Source organism: Anser cygnoides, chromosome 1 (assembly GCF_040182565.1).
Source record: "Anser cygnoides isolate HZ-2024a breed goose chromosome 1, Taihu_goose_T2T_genome, whole genome shotgun sequence".
NCBI classification, from domain to species: domain Eukaryota; kingdom Metazoa; phylum Chordata; class Aves; order Anseriformes; family Anatidae; genus Anser; species Anser cygnoides.
The window spans coordinates 7,474,679-7,502,500 of record NC_089873.1 but is presented as its reverse complement, the minus strand read 5'-3'; the positions used below and the strand labels follow the sequence as shown (position 1 = coordinate 7,502,500).

The 27,822-nt window shown below is 48.4% G+C and overlaps 1 protein-coding gene across 8 annotated transcripts in view; it reads left to right on the top strand.

The window, feature by feature from the left end:
• Positions 1 to 27,822, top strand: part of FRMD4A (FERM domain containing 4A) — a 362,715-nt gene that overhangs the window by 202,411 nt on the left and 132,482 nt on the right. The window contains exon 1 of one of the 8 annotated variants that reach the window (XM_048062547.2): positions 18,702 to 18,939. The exons of the other annotated variants lie outside the window; for them this stretch is intronic. Coding sequence (XP_047918504.2) covers positions 18,844 to 18,939 — 96 coding nt within the window. The 5' untranslated portion in view covers positions 18,702 to 18,843. Of the gene's footprint in view, positions 1 to 18,701; positions 18,940 to 27,822 lie in introns of those variants that run through there. 8 annotated transcript variants of the gene reach the window in all.

Below are 27,822 nucleotides of genomic sequence, written 5' to 3'. Positions count from 1 at the left end.
CACGGCCACCAAGCGCACTGATCCCACCTGGAACACCCCCTCACTCCCAACCGGGGGATGAGGGATTTCACACACGTGGCTATCCCATGCTTAAATACAGCTTTTCCAGCAGGATTTCTTCCTTGGTTTTTATCCTCCTTGAACTTTTTTCTCCTTGAACTTTTTGCTTTTCTCTTTCCCACAATCCCTGATGCTACATCTGACCCCCGTGCGTTGCAGCCCCGAAGAGGCTCCGGCAGCTGGGTAAACACGGCTGAGTGAGCAGGGCCCTTCTCTAAAAGTCACCAGGAAACCCAAAGGCTGCAAAGGCCAACAGTTCAGCAGGGACACGATTGTGTCATCGCAAGACCTGCTCCTCCCAAACACCAGGAAAACACAGCCCGAAAGCTGCCTAGGCGAGTTGCTCATCAAAGAACGGGTTTTCCACCCCATAGCTCTCCAGAAATGGCTTTTTCTCGTTTTATTTCTTTCTGCCACGCATGGTGGTTGATCGTGCTGTGGGAGACAAGTATCCACGGAGATACGTTAGGAATTTCTTTCCCATCTAGGATATTTCAGCCATAGCAGGCTGTACCCATCCCATTCCCCTTGCAGGGCTGAAATAAGTCCAGGGAAAGGACACTGGGATGGGAAATGGGAAAGGTTAAAAGGCTGAATTCAGTCTGTGGTCACACTGGGGTAAATGTGAATTATGGCAGTGGGTTTGCAGTGGACTGAGGGAGAACTGGGTCAGGTCAGCTGCTTCTATGGGATGTGGGAACAGGCACCAGGGTGAGGAGCGGAGCAGAGGAGCCAGCACTCCCCACACTTTCCCTTCCATGTTGCAATGGATGTTGTATTTCACAACATACTTTAGTCCCAAAATTTGTCTAGTGGTTCTGCCCACTGTGGTCTCTTCTGGCTCTTGAGTTTGTGGCTTGGACCCGTGCAAGCTCCCTTTGACCTAGGGCAGTCACTAATTCCCATCTCCCAGCACGGAGCAAATCCTGCCCAGGAAGGAGGTGAGTGGGGTCCTGAGCCCCCAGCCCCATGAGCACACTCCTGCCAACAACCATGGGCAGTGACTTCTGACCTGGGGAAAAGCCAGCCCACCCCCAGCTGTTGCCTTGTTACTCTCTGACATGGAAACTTCAAACTTTTAGGCTTCCAAATCACCTGGAAATGTGCTGCAGGTTATAATCCAGCAGGGGGTCCTCAGATCTGGAAGCACTTTTTTATTCTGCACATCAACGTTTTGCAGGGGCTTTGTCTAGACTCAGTTCATACATCGCAGCTTTGCAAACACTCTCCTAGTATTGCATTAAAAGGAAAGCAACATAGGACAATTGTTGCAATTATCTCCAAAAGCTTGGGGGATGCAATGAATCCTAAAATCTTTCCCAGCAATGCTGATTAAGACCTGGACGTGATAGGTTATTCCACTTTGAGGAAGTTTCTAGTGTTTTAACATTTTGGATTCTGTTCTGGTTCTGAATGAAACCTCCTAGTTGTGCAATTCATCATGGCAGGAAAATTCTGCTCACTGTGCCTGAAGAGAAGGGGAGGATGGGGTTTAGTGGAACAGTGACCAAATCAAGTCTTCTTCTTCAAGGTTTCTCATTAAAATTGTAATAAAATAAAATAAAATAAAATAAAATAAAATAAAACAAAACAAAACAAAACAAAACAAAACAAAATAAAATGAATACAGAAAAACAGAAATCCTGAAAACAGAAAACATCCTGGGATTTTTTTCCCCAGATCTACAAATCTCGTATGTTTTCCTGAAATGCAATGATTAGCATGCAAAGCAACTCATATTAATCTTCATCCATTGCTGCAAGGCAAACTTTTCCCTGCCGTAAATTGCTAATTTCACCAGGATCTGACCTTGAATGCAGGAGCCAGTATAATATATGCTGATATGGCCAAACTGGCTAGGAGTCTCAAGCGAGCACATACCACGACAAGTCCTGCAGTCAAGAATTCATCAGCGTTATGCTAGCAGAGGATCTGACTTGCCGTGGTATTGGCACATGTGAAAATTAATCATATCCTGCAACAACGTTCACAGGATGCTTTTAATTTATTACTAATTCTGCACACTCTTACAGCTGCTGAGCCACTGCCAGAGGGTATCGTAACGATGCAGCTGGCACCCCTGTTGGGATGGCCATCCACATGGCCAACGTGACGCGTTGCATCCGTTGTCCCCACTGATACCATTGCGTTTGCCACCTGAGCTGAAAAATTGAGCCCTGTAGCTGTGGTTTCAGGAAGCTCATTTCCTGTGTGGAGAATAAGAATAAATTATGTTTCCTTATAGAAGGATAAGAATAAGAATATACACATTTATGTGAAGATAATATATAATCTGCATAGGCTGAAGGAGAATGTATAAAATCTAAAATATTTCAAAATATTCAAATCTGCAGAATAAAGTAGCTCTTGGCTCATGCTATGAGTTTCTACCACCCAGCTCCCCCATGCCAGGTGTTCAGAGATGAGATTTGTGGAAAAGCTGGGCTCATTACAGACACAGAAAAAGGAGGATAGATTCTTGCCATTCACATCATTCTCCATGGAAGAGTTTGCTTTGAGCAGACCAAGAGAATCTGATTTTCATAGAAGCTGTGATGTGTTTGATGGTTGGACCAGATGACGGTGGTTGGACAGGTGATCTTGGAGGTCTTTTCCAAACTTAACGATTCTATGGTTGTAAGATTTCCAAAGCTGAAGGTGAAATATAAGGTGAAAAGAAGGTACCACTGAGCTCAAGGCAGGATCAGAAGACTTTGCCCCACCAGGATGTATAGTCATGTGATGATTTGGCATTTCTTTAATTCCATCAAGCTAGGACATTCAGTGGTAGGACTGGTTTAAGTTCACTTTGCCTGCAGTCTTGGACATCGAGATGTGAGCCTTTGCCTGCGTTTTCTATGCTAAGACTGCCTTCTTGCACAACCTCCCCATCTCCTTCCCCCTTGGCCACCAAAGCTGAGGAAAGGTGGTGCACAGCAGAAGACCCACGCATCATCTGGGAACGCTTCTCTCTTAGTCCCCCAGCCCTGAGGGTAACTGAGAGGTGACAGGGAAGGAGAGCCCACTCCCTGACCCAGGCATCTCCCTGGCAGGACCTCAGTGATGACACTGTAATAATGGGGGAATCAAATGAAGAAGGCCTCACACATAATCCTATAAACCCTGGAAAGAGAGATGGGACCTCACACCCACTGCAGGGGAGACCAAAGTGATGGGGCTGGAGGAATCCCCACCTGCTCCACTTCTCTGCTGTCTGCTGGGTGCTCACCAGGAAGGACTTTTCCCCATCACTGCCCACTTTGCATTACTCTATTCTATTTAATGATGTTTAGGGCAGGCAAGGAGCAGTCCTACAACTTCAAACGACCAAAACACAATCTGTCACAGCTGGGAAGCTCCAGCCATCTCTGGTGCATAAAGGCTGATGAAACTGTGGTGTACGTAAAGCACGGCAGCTTCAGGATTGCCTTCAGAATTGCTTTGACACAGCCAGCCATTGGTTTTCACTCGGATACATGCATCATTAGAGCAAAAAATACATCAAATTTACCCATTTACATATGCATATAGATGAGAAGGTGGTCCACAGAACAAGAAACAGACTGCCGCTCTTCTAGCAGCAAGCTGAATCGAGTATGCGTGTAAATCCAAGGAGGGGAAGGTGGGTTCTGAGTTAGGGTATTGCTTCTTGTGCCAGGAATGCAGATCCAAGTAGAAAAAAAAGCCAGTGTTCGAGCGCCCATCTTTGTAACTGCCTGGCACACAACCCCAGAAGGATCTGCCTCCAGGTCGGTGCAACCATGAGACTGGATTAGGGCAGAACTGAGACCTTCCAAATGAAAACCTACCAAGTTCAGCCGGAGTCCCGCTTTCACCCTCTCTTTCTTTTATAATTATCCGTGGATAATTATAAACCATAATTACATCATTATAATGATAAGCCAATTACAAGAGCGAGGCATCTTTTCAAAATCATGTAATAGGAAGAGAAGGGCACACGTTCCCCAAACTCATGCTCCTGCAAAGCGTTTCTGACAGCGTCTCCTCCACCAACAGTCCCTTGCAGCCGTGGCACCAAGCACAACCGCAGCCTCAGCACGGGTCATTACCTACGTGATGGCTGCATTTTGATTTTACTACACTGCCTACCTCGGTCCAGCCGAGAGTAAAGGCACCAGATGTGGATCCCATGCGACGTGGCTGTGGGGCTGGGACTGCTCAAAGCATTTTGCAGGTGCAGGATGATGGAGGGCACAGAGGTCCTGGGCATTTCCAAGGCAGGCAAGCCTGTGCTGTGTGTGCTTTTGCCCAGAGCAGCAGGCATGTGGGCAAGCATGTGGTGGTCAATGCTCTCATTCCCATCACATTCTTGTCTCCTTTAGTGTGCATGCCTCAAGCACTTGGCTTTTTTTCTTATTTTCACATGAGGTTGGGCAATCTTCATGGGGAGGTGGCACCTTGAAGCTGACTGTGTCCCTAACTTGTGTGCTGAGCAACCAATCGCTCCTCTTGGCTTTCCTGAAGCCTGTCCCAATGCAAAGCAGTCTCAAGTGGTTTTTTGGAGCGATTTGAGGCATAGCTGTCCTAGGAGGTATCATCCATGCAGGATGCTGTGATGCCCCAAGGATGCTGCAAGGAGCAGTGCTAGGGAAACACCCATGCTTGCACAAATGTCCATCTGCAGAGCACTGCACGGCAGGGGCCCGATTTGTGATATTTGCATCTCTTTAGGCTCCTCTGGCTGCAGATGAAGAAGGGGTTTGGGGCGGTCTGGCTCCCCAAGCTGCTCTCTAATTAACTCCAAATGCCACTTTTCACTCTGAGGCAACCGGCAGCCGCCGCAGATTGCACCAGGGGTGAGCCACAACCTTCAGAAAACCATGAGCTATGGAAAAAAAAAAAAGGAGCTGTGTTTGGCCATCCTTTGTCAAAATGCTAAGCAGCGGCAATGCCAAAGTTGGTAAATATTCTGTCAAAGGCCTGGGAGGCCACAAAGAGCATGTTTTAACAGTCGCCAGTACGAAATTTGCATCTGGCAAAGGTCCTGCTCTGCATGGGGAGCCACGTGAGCTCTTGGGGTTAGCATTGTGCCTTGAATGCATTTTTCACCCAACCTCCTGGTTTCTAGGGATGCCATTATCAACGGAGGGCCTGGTTTTATTATTAAGTAGCAAATCAATCCAGCTCCGCCGAGCACAGTCCAATTATTGCTTGTAGTTACTGTAGGCTGAAGAAGTGATAAATAAATGAGCATGCTGGAGGTATTTAACATTTTGGTCCCGCCGTGAGCACCCAGCTCCTTGTGCATTGGTCCTGCTGCAGACTGCATGGTTTTGGGGGGAATTTTTGGTGGTCAGGAGGCAGGTGGCGGTGCTCTGTGCAGCCCCAGCCTGTTGCAGGGTAATTGGTGGTAAAGGCAGGCTGCTTTTTTCTTTTTTTCCCAAGCGAGCTGGGGGCTGAGATAGGGCAGGGGCCTCTTCCTCCTCCTCTCTGCAGGAGCTGAGCTAAGCCCAGCTCATGTGTCAGCCGAGCAAGGAGCCCGGCAAAACCCCGCCGTCTGCCCAGGGGACAACTCTGAGCACTCTCCCTCCCTTACCATCATTCCCAAAGCACCCCAGCTGTTTGTTTTTGCTTTTCAAACATTTTAGGATTCAGGTTGTTCAGTGGAAATAAAGCGTCGCATAACACACAGGCACCTAGTTACTCATTACCTCGTTAGCACGATGATGTATGAGCAGCCACGCCATTAAAATGATGCTCGACTGCAATACAGGCACTGCTAAACGGACTCGTTTAAAAAACTATTCCCTTACATCTGGCTTTCTTTTTCTTTTTTTTTTTTTTTTTCACCACCTTCTTTTTTCTCTTCCTTCCCTCCAGCTTTTCTCCTTCTGCTCATCGGGCTCAGTTTGAATGCCCGCCTGCAGGTGCCAGGGTTTGGGAGATGTGGCCGAAGCAGCGTGCCCACACCGTGCTAACAGCAGCAGGCTGCTGCTTTGGCACCCGAGCTCATTAGCGTTCAGCCGTAGGGTCAAATGAATCGCTCTTCCTAAGCGTTTTTTTATTATGATTATTATTCGCTGTTTCTGCCAGGGAGTGCATAAAAATGACATTTACAACCCTTCGCCATAATTTATGTCATTTTGTCCCTGGTCACTTGGTAATGTAGAAATCAGTTGTCTTCACTAGTTTAGCAAAAAAAAAAAAAAAGTCAATTTTACGTCAAAGTGGGTGGCAGATTCTCATTTTTCTTTGTCATAAGCAGCAAGCCATCTTCAGCCCTACACTGGTTTAAGGATCTTTTTTTTTTAGGGGGAGAAAAAAATGAGAGGGATATAGGGTATTTCCTATGGATTGCCTTGTTTATTTGCTTGGGCTTTCTTGTTGCTTCGCAAGGGGAAATCAGCAGGAAAAGGAACTTCTAGTGAAAGCCATGAAAAGGAATGACTTCCAGATTTCCCTCCAGATATTTTGCACAGCCCTACATAAAATACTTGGAAACCTGTTATTGAAATCAGCTCCTCTAAAGGGTTGTGCTTTCCTGCCCTGAGATGAGTGGAATGGCCTTGACATTCGCCGTCCTCCTTGTGGGGAAACTCAGCAGCCTTGTAGCCTTCTCCTCATCCTCGTGGTGCCATGGAAAGCCACCAGGACAGAGACCAGCCAAGTCCTGATGCCCAGAGCTTCTCCACTGTGGCTGAAGAGCAAAGCAGTGGCTGCTGCATGCTTCCCCAATTTTTCTCCATCTACAAAGCATAAACGTACAGAGCATGCTTTGCAGTTATCCAATATGTGGCCCTTAAATTAGAAAATTAAATATGAAATATCTTCATTTTTCTAAGTAGGATCTAACCACGAGGCCTAAATTCAGAGGCCATAGGATTTCTTGACCCCACTGCCTAAGTGGGAGCAGAAAGCAGCAGGTTTCCATCAGGTGTATCAACGCAATATTTGCACTTTAATGAAGCCACAAAGATCTGCGCTGGCTCAAAATCTGAATTTGCGTGCTCTTCCTAGAGGGTTTATCGATTTTGGCCACATGCATTTGAAAGGACCCAGCCCAGCATTGGTGGCTGTGTGTGACAGGGATAGTGATGCTGTACGGCTCTGGGTGTGAGTGTGCAGGGACACGCACTACGTGACCACCACTGGAAAAACGCCTCTGTTCACCACCAATGATCACACTCAAGGTCTCGAGAGAGGCTACAATTATCCCCTGCCTAGAGCCTAGAGCAAATCAGCATTTTCCCAGTAATTGCAGTGTAGTAACTATTGTAGATGTTGACTTTTTAATAGCAAACACTGCTCATGCATTAGATTTACAGTCAGGTTAGTTAGCTTTAGTGACTTGGGAATCAATTACTGTGCCGTACAACATGACCAAAGATTATAGGGTAGCCTGTGTAATAATTTATACTGCCATCTAGGAGTGAAACTGTAACTTCATCGTCTCACATGGAAAGACGCTCTGTTTGTACAGCAATAATTCCAGTAATGATAATGATAGCCGTAAAGAGGAAGGAGGAGGAAAACGGTGATTACAATTTAGGGGAAGACCTGTGTACAAATAGGGCACTGGGAGGCACAGGCAGCTTGTTCCCTTTAAATTAGTTGTCAGAGTGACAATACCGGCAGCATTTTATTAATGGATAAGTTTTCCCAGTTTAATCCTCTTGGGTTGACAAGCTAGACTGGGCTGTCCCCATCCTTTGGTCTCTGGTCTGGGCTCACAGCAGTGGTGGCAGCCCCTGGCTCCTTGGTCCTGCTTTGCCCGAGGCTTGTCTTGGGTTTCTGGCCAAAATTTGGGCTACATTTTGGATTAAATGTGAGTCATTCCTTGGGATGTCATGTCTCTGTGCTTGTGCCCATCTGGGTGGCTGGTGCCCCAGTATGAGTAGCAGCCGCCAGCATGTTCATCATGTCCTCGGGCTGGTCCCATTAATTTACCAGCATTACAATTATATTGCTTGATGGTATGGTGTGGGATGCAGAGCATGGAGGGTGCTCTGCAAGTGTAATCTCAGTGCTGGAAAATTGTCTTTTATGCTGTGCTCGGTACATCGCCAGTCTTGTCCCCATGCTGGGCCATCATCAGCAACACAAAACTCATTGACTGCTCACCCTTTTGATTGATGTCAATATTGTCAATTTCTAGGATCAGTTTTACAGGCAGCATTTTTCCTGTTTTCTGCCCACCTCCTGCCTCCCAGCACTTGTTTCCGCACTTGACTCCTTTCTCCTACTTGGGACAGAAAAAAACTTCCGCCTGTTCCTGCAGGAATTCCACAAAGCAAACAACTTTGTGTCCTTTGAAACAAGACCACCCAGGTCAGCTTTTCATTCTGTGTTTCCAGGCAAATTATGGAGAAAGAGCTTTAATTAACAACTTTTTTTTTCCTCTTACACAGGAGTTTCTATCTTTTAACTATTGGCCTTGCCCATTTTCCTCTCATTTAGTTCCCATTTATTTCAGTCTTTGCCTCATGCGAAGCTGGCAGCTGAACTTTTTGAACCCACCAAGAACAATAGTCTTTCATGAACCAAGAATAAGTGAACCTATATGAAAAGTGATTGCTGGTATTATAAAATGGACTACGAGAGGGTCTCCTATATGCAAGTGTGCATCACCAGACAGTAAAAAAAAAAAAAATAATTAGCTAATGTGTCAAATTAATTCTTTCATTCTAACCAGTAAAGCAAGCTCTGTTTTTAAAAGTGCTAATGGTCAAAAAGTATAAAGCCCTAAAATAACATAATTAATTAAAAAGCACAGAGTTGGTCTCTCTTCTCCTTCACCTACTGGAAGCAGTCCAGAAGAGCAGGTTTTCAGGAGAATGTTATCTATCATGAGATTTGGCGCCCCTGTGTAAGGTCACTGCCACGGCGGAAAGGCAGCTGCCTCTGGAAGCAAGGTGAGGGGAAGAAGTGACTGCGGGGGGGCTGGGAAAAGGGGAAATGAGCATTTCTCTAATCCAGGAGCCTGAGCTGCAGTGGAGAAATTGCATTGCTGCCCCTCTGAGATGGTACAAAACCACTGGGGGAGCGTGAGCCTGCTCTGCCCATGTGCCTGGTAGATGTGGGTGCATCCAAGCCCTGGTCCTTGGCGAGCAGAAAGTCCTGCCCCTTTGCTGCCAGGACATCAGCGAGGATGTGCTCGGACATCAGTGAGGCTGTGCTCTCCATCTAAGGTGGTGGCTCCCAAGCAATTAGCAGACAAGGCATGGGGGAGCCTTTCGTCATTATTTTCCTTAGCTACATCCTGAATGTGCAAAGGATCATGCACAGATGCAGTCAACTCCTCACAGGTGTTTGTACCCATTATGGTTCTGTTATATGCTGCAGCTAAGCAGTGATATTGCAAACATCAGGGACAGTGGTGCATTCGAGTTTTATTTCCTCTCTTTCTCCCATGCAGTCTCCCATGAGAACTGCCACAGAAAGACTTGTTGTACCCAAAAATATGTATCTAGCCAACCATAAGCCTGCTGAATCATTTTAATAACAACCCTCTCAACACACTTAATCTGAAAATGTTTTAAATGTACTCAAAATCTTATAAACAAAGATTGCAGTCGGCATCATAGCATTCCTGCAAAGCCAAAAGCCAAACATTATTTTGTTTGTTGTGTAGCTTAATTGCAGTGTATTCTATCCGACCAGTGACATACACTGCTATAGCTAATCTGAAAATAATTTCTCCTTTTTTTTTGAAATATAGCAAGCCCAAGGAGCAAGAAATATCAGCTTAGCAAGTGTTGACTTATGTGTTATGCTAAAGTCCATATTCACTTCTCAAGGTTTAATGAGCTATAATTCACAGCACTCCCAAGAGACAGGGAAGTGTGTTGTGATCAAATGTGGGTTATAGACGAGGATAGGATGGCGAGAGACAAAATGTCTCTGAGAAATGGGTGGGAGAGAACAGACCTCATCACAAGCCCATCCTTCCCCATCCAAAAAACACACACACCTAGTTTGCTGTAGCCCAAAGACTGCAATGATGTTGTGGAGTTGCAGAAACTACATTTATAATGGTCAGCAAACTGTGTTTTTGATGGTAATTGAGCAGCTGATAGGGTTGATCAGTCTTCAGAGACCAAATGTCTTCTGCCTTCTGCTTCTGGGAGAGAAAGCTGGTGAGGGGAAAAGGTGCTTTGGTGCACATCCAGCATCCTGCCTGCAAATCCTAGCTCTCAGGTAGTGTTGGCCAGGTCAGATCTATACCCAACGTGGGTATTAGATGTTTAACGCTAACTTCTTAGGAATCAGCACACTGTCTGGAGACAGGCACCTCCATCTCTTCCTGTAAAAGAGAGCAGGAGAGCAACCCATTCCAGTACCTGACCACTCTTTCTGAGAAGAAATGTCTCCTAATTTCCAACCTGAACCTTCGCAGAGATTTTTTTTGGAGCAAACTGGGCAGACCACAGGGTGCTCAGAAACCAGGCCACTGCTTATGGAGGGGAAATGAGCAACCTTTATGGAGGGAATTAATCAAGTGCTTCAATCGCCTTAGCTGAGGGTTAATAGTCTTGTGGTGACCGCCCTGGACAGGGTATCAGGAGAGCTGGGTTTTATTCCTGGTATGCTTCAGTAATGAAAAGGAAATTGTGGTCAGATGAACCATAGAAGCCCATGCTCCCAGCGACGTCGGATACGCAGCAATTAGACTCAAGTTAAACAATAAATCAAGTAACACTGAGTCTTTGGCTCTAGCAGAGTACAATTATGACTATTTCTTTGTTTATTTAGAAGATGCTCAGCCCATTTTAAATGTTTTCATGTTAAATATACTTTGAGTGCTTGCTATTAAAGCAATTGACTGGGCCTACATGCAAACATTATTGGTCAGATAAATATTTTCTGGCAAATGAGATCTCTTCATTGCTCTTTTATGACATGAGGTCTTACTTGCTTGGAGATTTATTTTCTGTTTGCTTTCTCTCTTTGCAAGGATTGCCTCATAAAGATTTAAAAAAAAAAAAAAAAAAAAGCCAAAGCAAACCAAAGTGTGAAGTAGAAATTACCGATTAAACTGTAAGAAATGGAGCAGCCTTTGTTAATCCCCAATTCATTAGCTGGGGGAAAAAGAAGGGTCTTGAGTTTGCACAAAGGCTTCAGTATCACAAGGTATGTGATTTATTTCCAGACTTCTCTCTGATTTGGTATGGGACCTTACCCAGGTAAATTGATCTCCCTATGCCTCCGTGTTCCCATCTGTTCAACCTAGGTAATGATCTTGCCTCAGAGACAGCGAAAACTTTCAATAAGGAGAAAAGGTTACCTTAAAAATCACAACTGCATCTGAAATTAGGCTACCCCCTGCTAACACCTACATCAGCTTTGGCTACAGCAGCTATTTCCTGCGATAGTCAGGAGGCCTTTCTGGTGCTGTTTCGAGGGCAAGCGATGGATGAGAGAAAAACATTTTGAAGAAACAAAACAGTATGCCTGAAAAGTAATAGAAATTGGCAAGCAAGCTTGCAGCACATTTTTTGTTTCAATTGCTAAGATTGTCATTTGGCTGTGTCACTTTAATATTGATCCTTTTTTCTGAGTACGGTGGCTGGAAAAATAATTTCACATAAGAAAGTAGAGTAGCTGAGGTTCTTTTCATTTAAAGGCATTTGAAGTACTCATGAGCCTTTTTTGATGCTGTCTAAAAAGCATTGTCTAACTGGCTTTTGATTTTTTTTTTCATTTATTTATTTAGCAAAATCTGTCAACAATTAATTCAATGCCATTTTGGAATGTCCTCAGGATTTCTGCAAAATGTGGTACCTTTTGAAATACAAAGCTTTTCCAACAAGTGTAAGTTTTGTGATCCTCAGTGGAAGGCAGTGTAAAACTACAAAAATATTCTTCTTATCTGTTATCATGCTAAATGCAAAGGGCACAATAGCCAAATAAAATAAGAATTAGTCTGTTTTCCTCTTCTGTACAAGAAACTGCTTTGTTATGCAGCCCCATCCAAGAGCTACAGAGACTTTGCTTTCAGAAGGCGTGTTTCTGGGCTCAGAGCACTCCGCTGACTCATTTTATGTCCTTCACAATTACCTCTGCTGCCTTTTGTCGTCCGAGAAGGCTCCTGGGAGGCTTTCACCAGCACTGGTTAGCTGTGACATCTGAGGAAAGGGTGGGGAGCAGAACTCATCTTTCTTCACCCTTATTCTCAGGTTCTTGCCATTTTCTCCTTTGCCATTTACTCAGTGGTTCCCTCGCAGACGTGGAGGTGGCCCACTAGCCTTTGTAGAAATGAGATTTCCTCTTATTGGTGGCGTTTTATTTCTTTCCGTACCACATCACTGGTCTAAGAACATCTCTCCAGGCCTCTGCTGCCAACAGTGTGACTGGTTTCTGGTTTTCCTCTTTGCCTTCATATCCATCTCCGACACCCCTGCTCTTCTCCTCCCCTGGGGCAAGGCCTCCCCATCTCCTACCAGCATGTAGCCCATTTTAGGGACAGATGAGGCCCACTCTTTCCTGTATGGCTACGCTTTCAGGCAATTTCTGGTTTTATTCTGAGAATAGCAAAAATATCCTGAGCCAGAGCTTCACTTAGCTTAGAAGAAGGGCAGCAGGACTCCATGTGTCTCCTCCACCCCGTGGGGGGAGAAGGAATTCCTATTACACAGGGGAACCCCTCACCCCTCCTACTCCTTCTGCAAAGACAGGGGTGGGTCCCATCCCTTTCCATCAGGAAGATTTCCTTCTGTCTTCTCCTAGCCCCCAGCCCTGGATTGGTGCAAAGAAGGGGGACTGCAAGAATACCCCTTCCTCTGGCATCACCCCAGCGAGGCATGGATCACCCAGGGATGGCTGGCGATACCCCTAGGTCATCTTTATTCCCTTTTATTCACATTTCAGCTGCTTGTTTTGTTTGGCCTCTTAGAGGCTGGGATTACCCGGAGCTAACTGGGACACGGGTGACTTCCACGTGACTCGTGTCCCTCTCGTGCCAGCCCCAGGCTGGAGCTGGAGGCAGCAGGCAGGATTTGTGACCCCATGGGTCGTAGCACCAACCAGCTGGAATTGTCCCCACCATGCATTCTGGCTGCCTCACGAAGGCAGAAGGTTATAGATGGGCCAGCTCAGCTTCATTTGCTGTCTAATAGCTCAGCATCCTGCCGGCATGCACTTTCTTTGCCTAATGAATGGGGATTTATTGCACTGGCTCTTTGGGAATGTCAAGGTCTGCTTTCTTCCCTCTTCAGCTTTCCAGATCCTTTAAGCCTGTGTGAAAATTAATCAGATGCCCTAGAGGCTTATTTTGTCCAAAGCTAAAGTCCTGCTTCTCCCATTCCCCCCCTCCTCTTGTGCCCCAATTACTTAAGGGATTGTGCTGGAAATTAATGAAAGTATGGCATGGGAAATAACACCCACGGTTCATCTCCGAAGTGAAGCGCTTCAGTGAAAGGCTTAATTAGAAACATCTCATGGTCCACACAGCAAGCTTGGAGATATTCCCAGTCTGAAGTGTGCTGTGCCGTGGCAGTTGGCATTGCTCTTCCAGTTATATGAGTCAAGTCTTGCTCCTGAGTGATGGCATTTTACATTTCTGAATGAGATCCACCGTGGTCTCCACCTGGTTTCCAAAACTCAGCATGAGCTATCTCAAGGACGTAGTTCATCCCAGTCTGATTTAGAAGGAAAAATGAAGAAATGGGGACAGGTTCAGTAGTGGCACACGCAGCTCTTCATCTCTCTCTCTCACTGGCCATGGTCCATAGAAATGGATGAGAGCAGCTTTGTGGCTTGGGTGGCCGGCTGGGTCGTATCAGTCCAGTTTCTTCTTCCCTGTGTCAAGGCACATTTGCTGCATGGAGGATATAAATTTTCTCCACTGGACAGAGGGTAGGACAGTAGCTTCTTCTCCGTCCAACCTATATCAGAGCTCATGGACAGACAAGAGCTTGCTATACCAAGAATTTCAGAGGAACTGCATGAATTAACTCTAAGGCTAACCTGATGCTTCATCTTCCGGGGCTGGATGACACTTCATAGAGAGAATAAACCAGCTGCATTGATTCACAGTAAGATTCATGTGCCTAAAGGTTTATATCAGCTCTGAAAATGGTTTTCAGGTCCTAAGTCACTTAGGGCCATGTTGCTTTTTAACTTTCAGAACTTTTCAGAATCTTTTACTGCCACTCAAAAATTGCAGGTTGGGCAATCAATGGGAGTGAGGCCCTTAAACACCTCCCACAGGAAGCCTGGCAGTTAGATACCTTCAGCACATCCTAAATGTTCTTTGAAAGCCTTCTCCTCACCTCCCAGGGGTCTCTGATGTGCCATACGGGGGAAAGGCATTGACTCCTGTAACGCGCTGCGCCGCTTATGGATGCAAATCGTCGTGTAAGTGTGAACATTGCTTGGTGACAAGACGTCTCCTCCAACTCGTTAGTGCTAATTAATGCAGTTCCAGGATAGACAATATTCATTAAGCTTTTCCGAAAACATGAGAAATGTTCATGTAACAGCTCACACATTTTGATGGCACCCGCGGTCCTATCCCCACGTTCTCTGTAAAGTATTTTGGTACTTTAATCTTTGCTAAAGAGAGTGGAAGTGAATTGTCAACAGTGACTCTCCAGCACAAGGCCACGGTGTTTCTTCCTTGCTTATCGGGAACCAACAAAAAGAAATCAGCATGTTGTTGTTTCGGCTCACAGGCAGCTGCTTGCTGGAGGCTTCCCTCTGCGTATGTCAAAGTTAAATATTTGGGTTACTGTTGTCTTTCTGGGTCTTGCCATGATACAAGTAGCTTGGAAGAGAGGCAGCTATTGCCTGCTTCTAATCATCGCAGCGACAACAGCTCTGCTGCCTTCAGACTAAATGTTTGTTACTGGGTCGTATTGTTTGGGTATTGACAGCTCCAGAGACCTTGTGAAATTACAGAACCTCCTTGAAGAAAAGTACTCTTGCTACCACTGCTGAATTATAACTAGGTTTAGAGTGGTATGTGCATGAGGTGAATGGTGTTTGTCGTGTGTGTGTTTTCTTTTCTTTTTTTTTTTTTTTTTCCCTGAAAAGATGCTCTTGAGGAAATCTGAATTGCAGCATGTGTGTCTGGGAGAGGAAGAAGAGGAGAGCAAAGCCTGGGTCGCACAAGGTGCTGTCCCTGCACTGCAGTGCAGCTCTCCTGCAGGCTTTAATCAGGCTGGTGCGGGCTTCAACAGCGGCTTTCCTGAGCCAACAGTGAGCCCCACATTCATTGCAATGTTCCTCCCTACTTACAGGCCCCAGGGTGTCTTTGGGAAGGAGGTGTGCAATGAACCAAAGACAAGATCCAAAGCAAGTTTCTTGTCCTGTTCCAGGAGAAAACAACCTTTTTCTGGTTAGGCTTTTGTGATGAACACTTGGCAGAAACAATGCTCCACTATCTTTCCACTTTATTATAACAGTCCCCAATTCAAGGTTCTTTGTTAGCTCCATCAGGTACCCAGAGGATTTTATCTTCACTCAGACTGGTAATTTATTTTTATTACAAATATTTCATCATGAATTAGAGGATTAAGGAAACATGAAGTTGGTTTGTGACCCAGGTCCTTCCATCTTTGGAATATCAATCAATGCCCCAAAGATGTTGGTGTATCCATTATAGCCTCACACTGATGGGATGTTCTTTGGGCACCTCCAGTAGACAAAACCATGGTAACACCAGCTCTTCTCATCCCATGAGAAGGGATGCTTTCTGGCTGCCTCCAGACTTGTCCAAAACTCATACCTGCTTATCCAGGCTTTGTGTCAAAAGGAGAGGCTGGGAGGCTATAATTCCAAGCCAAGTCTGATGAAACTCCCCACACCTGCACTGAAATGTGATAATTGCAGTCCAGGCAGAGCAAGCCTTGCTTTCTAGTTTTTACTACTATGCATGAAACAAATTACTTCCCAATTAGAGGCTTCCAATCTCTTGCAGCCTCTTTAATCCACCAGGTGAGCTCTTTCCCCACCAGCTGCATGAGCTGCACCATGCCCTGGCCTTGCTCCAGGTTTGGGGGCAGATCCTGCCAGGGCAGGGTGTGTAGGGAAGGAGAATGTGTGCCATGCAGCGGCAGGTGGGGGAATTGCCTTGGGGCCCTGCTGCTTGAAGGATCTGCCCACCCCTAGGGCAAAACCCAGGGCCTTGGCGTATTCCTGTACTGCAGCAAGCACAAGCGGGCACCCGCATGGTGAGCGTTCCTTTGAAGCAGATTTTTTTTCAGTTTTAGTGAGAGGCAGGTTGGGAATGTGGTTTTTCGTCCCTGGTCCTAACCAGGGGTCATGGTCTGGGCTGAACCACAGCTGGGGGCCAGGCTCACACGTGCTTCTTTGCTACCCCTGCTAAAGATGGAACCGGTTGGAGATTTGCCATGACCTCAGCTGAAGGAAAAGAGCAAAACCGAATTTAGGAGGCAGCTTTAAGTTTTGCCCTTGCCTGAAATTATGGGATTAAAATTCCAGGATGTTTGGAAGCTTGTGTTTTGCCGGTTTGCCCCTCATGGGTACTTCATGGACTGATCAAGACCCGGATTGGATGCACCCAGCAAACCCCACCAGGACATAGCTTTAACCTTGCAACAAAACCTTTCCCCCTGCTTTTCTTGGGGCAGAGATGGGCACCTTTGCTGCCTCCTGCTATGGTGTCCTGACCTCAGATGTCCTCCAGGGCAGAGACAGGCCACCTCAGCCACTTGCTCCTGACCCTCAGCAGCCAGAGACCAGAGCTACCTCTATATTTAGGCCCTTAACCAGAGCCAGCCCTTGGGTAGAGTGAGCTGGATGGGGGGGGCTGTCTGTGGCTGCAAATGTGGCTCCATTTTGTAGTGTCTGTGCCCTTAGAGAAAGGACAGGGAACTGTATTGGTGCTCAGGTTTTTGGTATTTCCACCCAAAAGTACTTCACAGCCCACTGAGGCTGTTGCAGAGGAGGAGATGTCCAGGCTTGTGGCATCTCCATCATTTATGGGGTGAAATCCAGCTGGCGACCGGTCACCAGTGGTGTTCCCCGGGGGTCTGCGTTGGGATAAATCCTCCTTAATATCTTTATTGATGACTTGGATAAAGGAATTGAGTGCACCCTCAGTAAGTTTGCAGATGACACCAAGTTGGGGGGAATCCTTGGTGATTGCCCCCCTTTACTCAGCTCTGGTGAGGCTGCACCTCGAGTGCTGTGTTCAGCTTTGGGCCCCTCACTACCAGAAGGACATCGAGGCCCTGGAACATGTCCAGAGAAGGACTATGAAGCTGGTGAAGGGCCTGGAGCACAAGTCCTGTGAGGAGCGGCTGAGGGAACTGGGGTTGTTTGGTCTGGGGAAGAGGAGGCTCGGGGAGACCTTATTGCTCTCTGCAACTACCTGAAAGGAAGGTGTGGGGAGCTGGGGGTCAGCCTCTTCTCACAGGTAACCAGTGATAGGACCAGAGGGAACGGCCTCAAGTTGTGCCAGGGGAGGTTCAGGTTGGAAATGAGGAGACATTTCTTCTCAGAAAGAGCAGTCAGGCGTTGGGACGGGTTGCCCAGGGAGGTGGTGGAGTCACCGTCCCTGGGGGTGTTCAGGAAAAGGTTGGACGTGGTGCTTGGGGACATGGTTTAGTGGGTGACATTGGTGGTAGGGGGATGGTTGGACCAGGTGATCTTGGAAGTCTTTTCCAACCCTAATGATTCTGTGATCTCCTGGCATGGCCCTGGCTTTTGGTCTGACAGCAGATCAACCCCAGAAACACCCCAGCTAAAATCAGACGCCCGGCCCGCCCACCACCACCGTGCTGGGAGAGCGGCTCTGTCGCCTTCCTACAGGGCAAAGAGAAAAATTCCTATTTCTCATTGACTAAAAACAGATGAAGGAAAGGGCTCACCTCCCTACCTCCCCTCCCAAAACAGACCGATCTGGGGCTGTCCCTGTGCCAGAGCATGGCACGATGGCAACCTCGGGGTTTTACGTGGTGGGAATAACCCCAGGCCCAGAAAGAAAATGTTGAGGGGGGAGCAAAGCAGTGGTAGCAAGTCAGAGCCATAACCGCAGGCATTGTGTCGTGGGTGCTTCTTGCTGTGTTCCCCATAAGCCAACAAACCAGCACTTTTTGCTTACCTGCAGTCTGTTTTGACTGATTTCTTTATTTAATAGCAATATCCTTGCACTGGGGCCACTGCCAGTGAGGTTGTAAAGATGCTTTACTGCCAGGTAGCATCCTCCACTGGTCCGAGTGCTTTCGCAGCATCACAAGCTGCACCTTCTCTCAGCTGGGGGCAGGGGGAAATTTCCAGGAGAGGGTGGAAGCCCCCAGCCCTGCGGCCACCCTGGTCCCTCGCTGCCCTCCTCTTCCTCCCTGCCGGGGCTGTGTGGGTGCTCAGAGCATTCCCCTTCGTGCAAGGCGTCCACACGTAGGTTTTAGAGGATGTGAGGGGGGGTGTGAATACCCCAACCCCTGCACCCTTCCTCCTTCCATCCCTTCATCCCTTCATCCTCCTCCTCCCAGAAGCGAGGGGGAGCCCAGATGTCGGCAGGCCCGAGCCGGGTTCATCTGTTCCACATGACCCAGCGCCAACTGCTGCTCGCTGCCCTCCTCCCGCCTTCCTCCTCCTTCCTCCCCCTCCTCCTCCTCCTCCTCCTCCTTCTCTCTCTCCAGCTCCAACCTCACAGCGCGGCGGCGGCCGTGCGGGAGCCGGGAGCCGGGGGCCGGCGAGCGGGGAAAGGAAGGGGAAAGCGGGCTGCGGCATCGCGGAGAGGAGCATGGGGCGAATGGGTTCCCCATCGCCCCACTCCTAAGGAGGCCGAAGACCCCGTGGAGGGCAGCAGAAAGGAGTGGCAGGGCTGCCGAGCCGCCAAGGAGGTGCGGGAGATGGATGCGAGGCGGTAGCGCCGCGGCCTCCGACGCTGCTGCAGCGGGATGCTCTCGCCCCTGGAGCGGAGCTGAGGAGCTACCGAGGGACAGGGAGAAGGTAACGGGGTCTTTGTCTGCAGTGGGGTGGCCCCAGGGTCCCCTTCATCCCGCTGGGAAGCCCAGCCGCAGTGTGCGAGTGGCTCCACGCCCCCTCCCTCCATTTATCTGAAGCGGAGAGAAATGTGGGCAGCTCTGCTCTGCCGCTTCGTTTCCTTCTCCTTTTTCCTCCCCCCTTCAAAAAATAAAAAAAAAAATAAAAAATAAATCAGCCTTGAATTTGGTGGGCGAGTAACGGAGAAGAGCTGGGCGACCGGGTTTTGGGTGTTGGTTTGTTGTGTATTTTTATTATTTATTTTTGCACTGGAGGGAAGGAGAGGGTGGGGGGGAGAAGGGCTGGTGTATGATTCCCCCCCCCCAATCTGGATGTTTGTCCCCGCTAAGATGGACTGCTCCTTCCCTTCCCAAATGGCTGCAGCAAGTTTAATGCCGAGCTGGGGGGGGGGCTTCCCAAGGGGTTAAGCCCCCGGCTCGTTTTTCCCTTCCCCCGTGCACCTTTTGCGAAATCAGGGCAGAAAAGTTGCTGCGGATCCAGGGTCAGAAAAGACAAATAAATAGCCGTGTTTGCGAGCGGTGCCCGTAGGGGTGTATCTGCACGCCTCGCAGACGTGCTCCGCGGAAGGAGGCTTTCTCGGCCGCATTGTTAGCCCGCTCGCTGCTGGGGAGGGCATGAGAAAAGTTGTTTCAAGCCTCTATGTAAAATTTCCAGGGGAGACAATTGTTTCTAAGAATAGCCCTGGCAGCGGTTTAGCCACACTCGCGCACGCAGACGTGGGAGCGAGCAGGCAAATCTCCTCCCCAGGCAAGCCAGGTCGCAGGGAAATCTGACCTCCTCCCGGCTTATCGGGTTCGGTTCGGGGTTTTAAAACCTCACCTTGAACAAAACCCCGGCCCCGTTCGCCCTTTCTGCCGGGAAGGGGGTGTGGTGCCCGCGCAGCGCACGCGGTGGCTCTATGGAGACCGGCTGAAATCTCAGCCCTGCACTGTGCTGCTGGACACCGGGGTGTCCCCGTCCGCCCCCTCTGCCTCGGTCCCCAGGCTCTGAAGAGCATCTCCTGTCTGTGCGTGGAGGGGGACATCACCGGTGTGGGTGTCCGTGCCATTTTTCCTGCCTGCCAGGCACCAAATAGGTCTTGGTGGAGCTGAAACTATCACACTGAGCCCCTTTCTCCTTGAACCCCAATGCTGAGCCTGGCCAGGCAGTGGTCCACCAGCCTGCCTGCCTGCTTGTGCTGACCTTTCTGGTACAACTAACTGTTAACTTCCAAAAATATGCACCAAGTAATATTTTAAGGAGGTTTTTAAGTTGGTCCGTACCAGCTGAGGCACTGGCCTCGATGCGTGGGATTTGTTTGGGGTTTGTCCCTTCCACATAAAGCAAACTCTGTTTCTGCGTGCGTGTGTGCTAACCTTAACCTTAACCCAAGGGCGGCTTCGGGGTTTGGTTCTGCAGGAAAGCCTTCGGGGGATGTCCTCAGGCTGTGGGGGTGCTCTTGCCTTTGGTTCCCCTTATCCGGGGCCATGAGTGCTGGTGTCAGGCGGGGACAAGCCTCATGCTGCAGCGGGGAGAGCCCTTACTTTCCTATTTCTCCTGGCAGACAGTGCCAGGTGGTCCTGTTGTGTATGTGCAGGTCCTGTTGTATATTTGCACCGATTATAGCATTGGCAGTGCGAGGCAATATTTGGTGATGCTCGTGGTCACAGCGCTGTGTCGCTCGGGGCCATACAGCACTGCAGCATCGCTTGGTGCAAGGAGGATCTCCTGCAGGGACCATGTCGCATTCCAGCAAAGTCAAGGCTTCAGATAGCGGGCTGGGTGCTGTTACCATGCTCATAAGTCCAGGAAGGACATCCCGAGTCATGGAGTCTCATCCCACACAGTCACGGGTTACCACAGTCATACACATCCCCCTTGTTGCTGCTGTTGCTGAGGGTCTGAGTGACTGCAGAAGGTCTGAGTGTGGCTTAAAGGACAGCAAAAGTACAACTGGATGGTATGGATGAGGGGAAAAAAGTTGTGTTAGGGAGAACTTGAGAGGAGCAGCAGAGTGTCTGAAGTCTCGAGACCCAGCCTGGCAGGGGAGTGAAGGAGAAGGAAGGGTCATGCGATGGAGGTGTGAGTCCCACAGGGAAGCTGTAGGAGGTTTTTGATCCCATCCCAACCAGGTTTAGGGCTTAGCAGTGTCCCCTGGAGATACAGTAAGGCTCTGTGTGACCCACTTCTCACCAGCTAAGCAGGAAAGGGGTGAGCCTGTGCTCATCCCAGCTCTCCTGGCCTTCGGGGCTGCTCTGGGCGAGCCATAAGGTGAAGGTGGCTCCCTGAGGTCCCCGTGCTTCTTCACCAGATGTGGTGTGCCTGGGTGCCCAGCTGGACCCCCAAGGTCACCGGGCACTGCCAACCTCCAGCCGTCCCTGCTGGCTCGCTCCTTGCAGCAGCTGGAGATGCAGCTTGCCCTGCTACCCCAGGGCAGGCAGAGCCCAGCACTCAGCACACTCTGGCCAGGTTAAGCATCGGCTGAATTGCTTTCCAGCCTCCTCCAGCTCCAAAGCCCAGGCTGCCCCGGCCTCTCTCAGGCAATTCGGCTCCCTAAGTCAGCAGCAGATTGTCCTGTATGGCCTTGGGGACAACGGCAGCTGATAACGCCCCTTGCTATTTCTCATTCTCCCAGGTTTTTAACAACTTAATCCTCAGCACCGCTATAAATCTCAGTATGTCCTGCTTCCTAGAAAACCACAAATGATTTTCCAAAGCTGCGGAGTGAGTTGGAGTCCCTGACTTCTGCGCCGGGAGATGAATGCCATTAAGGAGCCAAAATGACTTTTACTGGTTTCCTCTCTGATCAGACACTGAGAGGAGGTCCCAGCCAGAATTTCAATCAGCTCCAAGCTTCTGGAAGCACTTTTATGTTGACAAATAACAAAGAGGTGCCTTCCTCTGTTCCAAGTCACCTTTGCAGCCCACCTACTCATGGGTCAATGGGAGCCTGGAGGTTTATTCCCTGCCCATGCCTGGCTCCAACAGGCTGCCTGTCAAGACAGAGAGAAGAAGAGCCTGGTGTAGCTTTCTCTCCCAGTGCACCCTTGCTTTGTGGTCATATTTTACCTCTCTGCAACCCTGCACATGGTGCCAGGTGCCCTGGTGCCTCTCCATGGGGTGGGAGTTCAGCCCCTGCCCAGACTTAACTTGGGAAGGAGACCAGAGGAACGGGGACAGTCCGACTCCCAGTGCAGTTAATGATGTTCTTGCTTAGGATTTCCTCCAGCTTCCTTTTCTAGCAGATGCACGACCCTTCTCCTCTTGTCCTGAGCTGCTGTGTCATGTTCTCTGGTGGTATTAAACAGCTTCTGTGTCCCAACATCAAGGCGTGGGTAGCAAAACGCCTTTTTCGCCCTCAATCTACACTGGTAGGATGTGATGTGGCTTAGTGTATTAAGCTATGGGAAAGTCCTTGCGGGCACAAAAAGGGAGGTGGGATGACATTTTTTACTTAAATTCACTTTAAAAGGGTCAACTAAAAATCTCCTAGAAAGCTGAAAACCAAAAAAGAGGTCAAAACTGTCATTTTGGCCAGCAGAAATCCTCTGTGTGTATACACTTCCACGTGTAACACATAACACTTCGACAATGGCTGTTGGGCTTGCCAACCTGCAAGGCTCAGGCTCTGTGGCTCGATTATTTTTTTTTCCTTCTTAGAAGTTCCCAGCTCTCCCAACCAAAATAAATCTGACTTTGTTTGGGTTTCCTGACCGCGTGGGATCCAGTGCGGCTGCAGCCGCCCCACACACACCGCAGCACTGTTGGCATCCCGTCCATCTGAGATGAAATGTTTTGTACCAGGTGCCACCAGCAACTGCTTTGTGGATGGGGGAGCAGCAGGAAAATGACCCTGCTACTTTCACACCAGGAAATTTTTGTAGGATGGAAAGCCACCGCCCCAACTGAGCAGCCCCGAGAGCCAGCACAAAAACCTGCAGCTGAAACTTTGCACCCCTCCTAGGGAGGAAGATGTGGATCGAGCTCTTCCCATATTTAAAGCTCGGTTTTGTCCTTGTTCTGCATGGAAGGGCTCTCTCCTGGCCATCTCCAGGGTTTTTTGGAGGTGCCCATCATCACAGCACGTGGCTGCCACGTGTGTTTGTGTACCGTGGGAGAGCCCGGGCACTCGCGTTTCCCAGTGAAATGTGCTCTCAGGGGGACACGGATGATTTAGGGGATGCCTAATGAGATACAGGGCCTGCCTCGCGCACACACACACCCAGCACAGCATTGAAACACACTGGAAAACAAACAGCTTGGCAAGGCAATTTCCACAGCCTCTCGCTACTCTGAACTGGAAAGACTTAAAAAGTTGGGTGGAAAAAAAATAAAAAATCACTGTCTGAAGTGGTTTGGGCTCCCTGGGATGCTTCACGGCCCTGGAGAGGTGGTGGTGCTGCCACCCAAGGTGTTACCCGGGCTTGTGCTGCACGAAGTGGTGGAGAGGGGAAGGAGGTTGGTGCTTCCCCAAGACCAGGGAGGCTGGAGGAGAGCACTGAGTCTTGCCTTACTTATGCACTGCACCCCAGGAGACGCTTTCTGAAATTATTTTGGGGCACTAACAGAGAATCTGGGGGGGAATTTGTAAATGCAGAGGTACCAGGCTGGGTCCTCTCTTCCTTTGTGCCCCCTCGCAAGCACTGCCAACTGCCTACATGGCAGAAAGCTGCTCCAAAACGGGCATCGCATCCTCGGAGAGCTGGGCTCTGGGGTATTGGGTCCAGCCGCTGAGTTTGCAGACGTTGCATCAGGCTGTTCCCTCTTCATCTCAGCTCTTCGTCATCGATTCTGCACAGTATTAAAGAGCTGCTGTGTTTTCTTCCAGAACAGAGCATCCTTCCCCTGCTCTTAAAAGGCAGAGGCACCTGGGAGAAAAGCTCAGGTAGAGAGGTTTATTCCTGGTTCCTCCTTTGCATAGGTTACAGGATGACCATATTTATTATTCTGTGGGTGTCTTCATGCAGAAAGGACCCATTTCTAACTCTTGCCCTCTGTCCCTAGAGTTTTTCTGCACTAACAGGCAAAGCATTCCCAGCACAGGCGATACAAACTCCTGGCATCACTCAGAAGATGAATGGGAGTGTAAAAGTGCAGGCTGTGTGTCCTAGGGACAGTTTTCCCTGCTTGAGCCCAAAGTGGTCCTCAGCACACTCAGCACTGGGAGCTATCAGGGCAGAGGAAGGCAGGATGGACCCAGCACCCTCCCGGGCATGCAGGAGATGTTCGGGGAGATGTCCCCATCCGTGCTCATGGGAGATGTCCCTTTCCTGCAGCCCTGGCTTGGAGCATCCAACGTCTGCCAAGGCTGCTGAGTAGCCATGGCTGGCAACGACCTGGTGACATGGTCTTGCACTGGAAGCATATCAGTTCTCACAGTGTTATTCAAAGCAAAAAGAAAAAAAAATAAAAGGCAATTATGTGCACAGATTAGGTTTTTTTTTTCATGTCTGGAATGACTTTTGCAAGTGTGTTTTCCATTATGTATTATATATAACACTGTTTAGTGCAGTCTATTGACCCGCTCTGCTACAGAACAGCTGAGTGATGCACAGCCCAGTGCCTTGGCTCGATTGATCCGGGCGATCACCGCTCACACCTCGAAGTACTGGTTGATACAGTAAGTACAAGAGACTCAATAAGTGCTAAAAGGACACTTTAAGCCTTAAATCTTAATTAGTCCTTTAAAAATATTTCATGCATACTACTGCTTTCAGTGCCTTGGGTCACTTCGGTCATCTTCCTATGAACCTACATTGATTTGTTTTTTTCTGCAGCAAATCTCACGAGTTCCAGTAACAAATAAATCTCCCTCTTCTCTTCTATAACTAAACTAAGCCTCCTACAAATGTTTTCCCAGGAGACTTGGATGCTCTCATGTAATTACCACCCTGTCTGCGTGCACAAATGAGTGATATCTGGAACAGTTTGCTGAAAATATGCCACGTTTGAAGTGCGAAACTGTACCAAAAATGTGTGTGTATATATATATATATATATATGTATATTTACAAGAAATTAAAAGTCAGATGTAGGAGAGCTTAACAGACATCCTAACATCTTTGGGAAAAATAGTAATAATCGATTGCTACGTGCATTAGTACCGCACAGTCATTATTATGCTGATGAGTCATGGTGCTTGCCGCAGTACGGAGCAGGGAGTGAACCAGAAGGTGACCAGGAGTCCCCGAAGAGAGGTTGGTGTGACTTATAAAAGGCTGAAGAGTCCATTACTGGTAAAGGAGAGCCCTGACAACGAATTTAGATCCTTTTCCCTTAGACCATACTATGTCCTTTGTGCATAACAAGCAGAGCAGGAGCTCTTCCAGTATATGCTGTGCATGCATAGGATGAAACAACAGTCAATACCTTAAAGTACTTCTTATCTAGAGAATAAGTTTACTCTAGGAAAAAGAAATACAAAATAAAACAGGGGAGATTTAAGCTGGGTCTTAGGAAGGATTTCTTCATGGAGAGAGTGGCCAAGTATTGAAACGGGGTGCCCAGGGAAGTGGTGGAGTCCCCATCCCTGGAGGTATTTACGAGGCTGTGGCACTAAGGGACATGATTTAGTGATGGCACTCGGTAGGTCAAGCTGATGGTTGGACTTGATGATCTCGAAGGTTTTTTTTCCAGCTTAGATGATCCTATGATTCTGTGGATAAAGATGTTCTTCGTACAGCTTAGCTGAGCTGAGTAAGCCCAGGGGAAGATCTCGTGCGGTGCAAGTTATCTGGAACTTTAACTGGGAAGCTTGCACAGAGGAAGATGGTTTACCTGTCATGCCTTATTAACATAGGGATGAGGAGTTTTACTTTTGCTATGTTTTTTTGGTGATACTGACACTTTGATCCCCTTTTGCAGCCTTTGGGCAATATTTTGGAGTGGGGATGAATAGCATGTCCCACGGTCAGCACTGGGGGATAAGGCCATGGGTTGCCTGAGCTGCATGCCCATCACTTCCCAAAGGATGGGACTGTCTGGTTGCAATGGTTTCATGTGGACCAAGTGGTTTCACCTCACCTAAAGATGCTCTGTGATGCTGGGCGCAAACAGCTTGCCATGTGACTCATTTAAAATTTGTACAACAGAGCAGTCCCAAGAGCTTTAGGAGCTCTGGCATGTTCTTGACCTAAAAACAATGGCCCAAAGCAGGTGTCTGTATTGGGCCAGCTGAGACAAGCTTTATAAAGACAGGAGCAGAACAGTTTTTCTGAATGCAGGAGGGGTTACAAAATGTAAGCTTTAAGATATCTGTGGCCAGTGAATCCTCTAGACTAAAAGCTCTGGTTCACCTCTCCCTGGTCTTTGGGAGCTCCAGAGCTCAATGATCTTGTAGAGCTACGCTCTGCTCCTGCCTTGTAGGCAGTGGGGGCAAGGCTCAGAAGCAGATATATTTTTAAGCTGCCAATTGTTATTTTCTAGTCAAGAAAGGGAACAGCAAGAGTTATGTGGGAGAAAGAGTCAAACGTGGTAAAACAGCATGCGTTGGGAATGCCCTCCTCTGCATCAGCTTCAGAAGGCAGAGAGGGTGCGCGGTGTCCTGGTTTCCTTTCCATCTGAGAAGATTGAGATCTGTATTATTTTAAAGAAACAAAACAATACGTGACATAAAACAGCACAACCTTCACTCCAGTGAGGAAGCCGGCCCGGCCAGGAAAGGGCTTTCTTATCTCAGGATATAGCTGAGAGCAGACCTCTGTGGCCAGCTGCTCTCGGAGCGGTGATTTAGGCGTCTGCTGGGTACTGCCCTGCTCACTTTAAGACGCGGCGTTGGAATTAGATTTAATTCTAACTACACGGCTCAAGCACCGAGCGTTTTGAGGTTAAGAAGTGGCGTTCCCGGCTTTAAAGTTCGCCTGAGAGTTATTGCTTGACGTTGTAAATGGACTTAAGGACCGTAGGAAACGGTTTTTCATTTCAGCTCTGATACAGTAAGCCACTTAAACACTTGCTTATGTCACGCTGAAATAAAAGGGATTTATGTGCGCCGCTGTGTGCCTTGCTGAATCAGAGCATTTTTGCTGATGGCTGTTTGCAGACAGCATGAGAAACAACCTGTGCGGATGTCCCGGGGGGGAGCTGGGAGCTGGAAAACACTGCCTGAAGCCCTCAGGAAGCTCAGAGCCCCTGGGCAGGCCAGGAACTCTTTTTTCAGCTCTCAGGACAAAACAGGGAAGTCGCCAGGTCACCCAGCTTGCAGCTCTCCTTAATGTTCATCCCATCGCTCCCCGATGGCACTTGCACAGTGTCTGGGTCGCACCAAGCCCATCCTGACGTACCCACCATCCCTCCTTCTCAAGGAGGACTCTTTCTGCCTAATTACTGATGTTTTCTTCCTCCTTTGCTGTGTGTTTGCAGAAATGATTGCAACTTTTGAGGTTGCCCTCCTCAAACACATCCCACACTCACTGGGTCCCACTGGGTAACATCAAGCTTCTCAAAAGGACAGCAGCACTTTCCTCCTGCAGGGCCGGAGAGGTTTTAAGAGCTTTGGATGCAACCATATTTTCAGCAATTTCATCTCCTTTCCCTAATTTGTGGGGTATGGTCATGGGTTTTTCAAGGGGTGTGATAAAGACGCTTGCAGGAACAGCCTAAGGTCTTGCTTGTGATACATTCCTCTGGTCCTACAGAACCTGAGGGAGATGCTGCATCATTGCTGGCAGAAACTATAATTTTCTGGCCCTTCATCCAGCTGTTTTCCATGCATGTATTCCACAGAGATGTGGAGCACTTCCATACCAGGGAAACCCACACTGCTTTAGTAGCTGGTGCCCGGTTATGCATCACCAACAATGCTGCTACTATTCACATCATCGCTATCCACATCTACAAGATCTCTCCTGG